Source organism: Glycine soja, chromosome 8 (genome assembly GCF_004193775.1).
Source record: "Glycine soja cultivar W05 chromosome 8, ASM419377v2, whole genome shotgun sequence".
Classification (NCBI taxonomy): domain Eukaryota; kingdom Viridiplantae; phylum Streptophyta; class Magnoliopsida; order Fabales; family Fabaceae; genus Glycine; species Glycine soja.
This window is the reverse complement of record NC_041009.1, coordinates 18920498-18924366: the sequence shown is the minus strand read 5'-3', so window position 1 is coordinate 18924366 and position 3869 is coordinate 18920498. Positions and strand designations below refer to the sequence as shown.

General features: G+C 26.4%; 1 protein-coding gene across 1 annotated transcript; it reads right to left on the bottom strand.

Annotated features, from left to right (window-relative positions):
* Window positions 1-603: 603 nt before the first annotated feature.
* On the bottom strand, window positions 604-1702 carry LOC114423350 (MLP-like protein 34). Its single transcript, XM_028390078.1, has 2 exons — window positions 1452-1702; window positions 604-1067 (listed from the first exon to the last, which is right to left on the bottom strand). Exons 1-2 carry the CDS (start codon window positions 1636-1638, stop codon window positions 796-798), a joined length of 459 nt encoding a protein of 152 aa, XP_028245879.1. The 5' UTR covers window positions 1639-1702; the 3' UTR covers window positions 604-795.
* Between the last annotated feature and the right edge of the window lie 2167 nt (window positions 1703-3869).

Sequence of the window (3869 nt, the reverse complement as noted above, 5' to 3'; positions counted from 1 at the left end):
GCTGAATGTAAGATATTGTTCACCAAAAAATGTGGGAACCAACCTGCTCATACTTTAGCATCTTTAGTGTTTAATTATCACAATAATATTTTTGTTAACATCTTAAGAAGTTATCTTTATTAAAAATAATGATAAATCTTTGTCTAAGACCTTTATCTTGTACAAAATGAGAATTTTTCTTCTTACAGGATTTATTATTTACCCAAAGGCAAATAAATATTTAAATCTTAAACCATTTAATTAAAACACAGAAATTATTTACTATTGACACGAATGTCAATTATTGTTGGTAATTATTATAATAATTTCTGGATTGAAGATGTTACTGATTAGGTGGACCAAATAATTGCCAATGATGTAATTTTCTGCTCTAATAATATTCAGCTTTTAAATACATAAAATAATTATCTTTAACTTTTTTTTTACTGAAAAAAAAACATTATATATGTGATGCAAAGTTAATTCCCAAACTCTAATTTTATTTTGAATAACTAATTTTTAAGGGATTTTACAAAGATTTTTCTTAAAAAGATTTAGAAGGATTTCTTTGTATTTTAATATATATATTTATGTGAAACATAAATATCCATTATATGCATCACATTGAGCACTATATATAACATAATTTAACACACTTCCAAATTTATTCCATGCAAAACGAACGATCTAGGTAAGCATCTTTCTCGATCGTCAAACATCACACCGATTATACTGATAACTAGACAAGCACTATATATTCTAAGGCCAAGCCAATTATTTCTTACTTATTAATTATTTTCTGCATAACTTTTGGAGCTATGGCTTGAGAAGATTGCCATCAATCTGTTTACTGCCACTGTGCAGGTATTCGATGTAGCCATACGGAGGATCAACATTCTCATCAATCTTCTCATATTCAACGGTCCATTTGATAATAACACCCCCATGATCGGTGTCAATAGCTTGAAAAATGAGCTTAAAGACTTTATACTTATGACCAATATCTCCTCCGAAGAGCTTGTAGGTGATTGTTTTGTTCGGTTCATCAACGGATTCAATACTCTCCAGACATGTTGTAATCTTACCATCTGTTGTTTCACATGCAATCAAGATCAATAAAACACAACTGTGTAAGTTAATTATACAAAAAAGTAAAATACATTGATAATTTTTTTCAATTTTATTAATTTTAGTTTTTATACTTCAAAGTCACTAAGAAATTAATCTTATCATAATGTCTTGCTATATTGTGGTTTTTATTATTCCATATATCAATAATCAATATTCTAATTTAACCAAAAGAAATTGTAGCTAGAAACTCAAAAGTAAACTTTTATAATATGAGAATTAAAACTAAAACAAAGAGAATTAATTATAAAAACTAAAAATATATTCAAAATTAGGATAAATAATAATAATCTACCGATTTGTGTTTGAGTATAAATATAGTTAATAGAAGTTTATATAATTACCTATTGTACAAGTCCAGTGTTTGATCGACTCGTTGTGATGCCAGTCATCACCATGATGCAGCTTGGTTTCATGCACTCTATCAGTAAGGTTTTGAACATGATGGAGCTGCGTTGCAAAGAGGTTGAACCACTTTGCAGCAGTTGCATGAACCCCAATTTCAGTACTAATTTTACCAACAAGCGACATGATCAAGAAAGAAACAATAAAAGGAACAAACAAGAGCAAGGATGAGAGGTGGTGAAGAATATTGCAACCATATCCGACTTATATACAGGGTCTTGTAAGCCAGGCAATTGTCTTAGGCCCCAATATTTAGGGTCCCAAAACATTTTTCACGTTTTAAAATGAATTGTTTATTATTAATTTAAAGATTTAGGTGACAGTTGACTTTTTTATGATATGATATACTAATGTTAGTAAGACTTTATATAATCTTAATATATGAATATAAGTGTTATCGTAAATTATTTAATTGTAGTCTTATATTATTTTCTACAAAAAAAAAAGTTAAGAGAATTATTTTGCATCTATTTTAGGAGAAACTAATAGGTGGTACAAGACTATAACTTATTCATGGTTAAAACCATCTCTAACATGTATTTAAGTTTTTCAATTTACAAGAAAAATTAATAACATTTACGCATTTTTTATGTATGAGAATCAAATGAATTAAACTTTTAATTTGACTATTTGAATTCTGTATATTGAAAACTTTGGATGAAGATGGACTGAAAAAAAAATATCAACGTTGATTTGTTTTTAAGAATAAAGTTATTGCTAGATAGAAGTGCATCCATGAAAACTCATACTTTACTAAAAGTATTACACTATATAGAAAGCTTATTTTAAAAATAAAAATAAAATAAACCCATTGCTTTTAAAATTTATGAATAATATTTGTTATTTTCATTATTGTTGAAAAAGTTAAAATGAATAAAATATTATCTAGGATTACTTATGTCAAATAATAGGGTGAATGAATTTTCTATTTCATATATTAAGAATATATAAAATGTTTGAAGTACTTAATTATAAAACTTTGATACATAATTTTGACAAGGAAAATAAAATAAAAGTTAAAAAAAATCATTTTAAATTAAAAGGCTTCAATAATTTTTTTCCCTATAAAATAGGATTAGTCTTTTAAAGATAAAGCTTTTTATTTTAATTTTAGTCTTTAAAAAAAAATTTGTTTTAGTTTTGATTGTTAAGTAACACGGTTTATTGATGATGTATGTAATAATAGCTTTAATAGACAGTTAATTTTCAAAGTTATTAAGTTGTCTGATAGGATAATTATTTGTAATTATTTTTTATAAATTATATTTTTAATTTTTTTCTATTTAAAATAGTTGATGATCAATTATATATATATATATATATATATATATATATATATATTATTTGAGACTTCATGACAACGTAACAATTTTTTTTTATCAATTAAAAAAGATATTATATAACATAAGTATGGTTGCACATTATTATAGCATTAATAGAACCACAATAATGAACAACTACCCATTAGCAAGCACAGTAACTACATCCCACGAAATCACCTATTAAAATAGAACGTATCCTGTCATGTCGTTCAACCTGCCATGTCTTTAATTAACATTTATATTCCCTTATCTTCTCACCCTAATTTACAAATTATACCCCCATGATTTGACCATGCAGTCTCCCATAACCTGCATTCACTTATCATACGGCAAATAACCAAATACTTATTCATCCAAAGAACTAAGATAATAAGTTTGTATCATCGATCGATTAATATTGTTACTTAATAATATAAATTATATATATATATATATATATATATATGTATATATAATATTGTTAGTTAATAGAACTTCATGATTAAATTCAAATTAAATGTTTGTGCATGATATTTGTTTTGATTATTAAAATTTGCTGAATAGCTTAATTTAATATTGATCATTAATTGATTCAAGGAAGCACCAACATTTCAAAATAGCAACTGTATTGTGTCACATTTGTCCCAGCTACCTCTTGAACACAAATTCATTTTATCATTTATCTTTTTTACTTTGTCTTTTAAACAAATGCATCAGCTAGCTATTAGTGTGAAGACTTCAAATCTAATCACCTCTTTATTTCTTCTTTCAATTTAAGAAAGAGACTTGGGCAATTCTAAGCTCTGTGGCACTTTGCGCCCAAAACTTTCCCACCAACCCCACCTCTAATTCCTATATCTATCTATGCTCTTCATTTCTCTAGTTACTCGGAACAAAAATATATAAGTTCTTTTTCCTTCATATATAATAATCAAATATGCTCTTAGTTTTCCCCCATTTCTTTGGTGAGTGCAAGGAGTACTATAGGAATAACATAAATGGCAAGATTCCTGTGGAACTTAGTGAATTGAAGAACCTTATTTGTATGCATTTGTA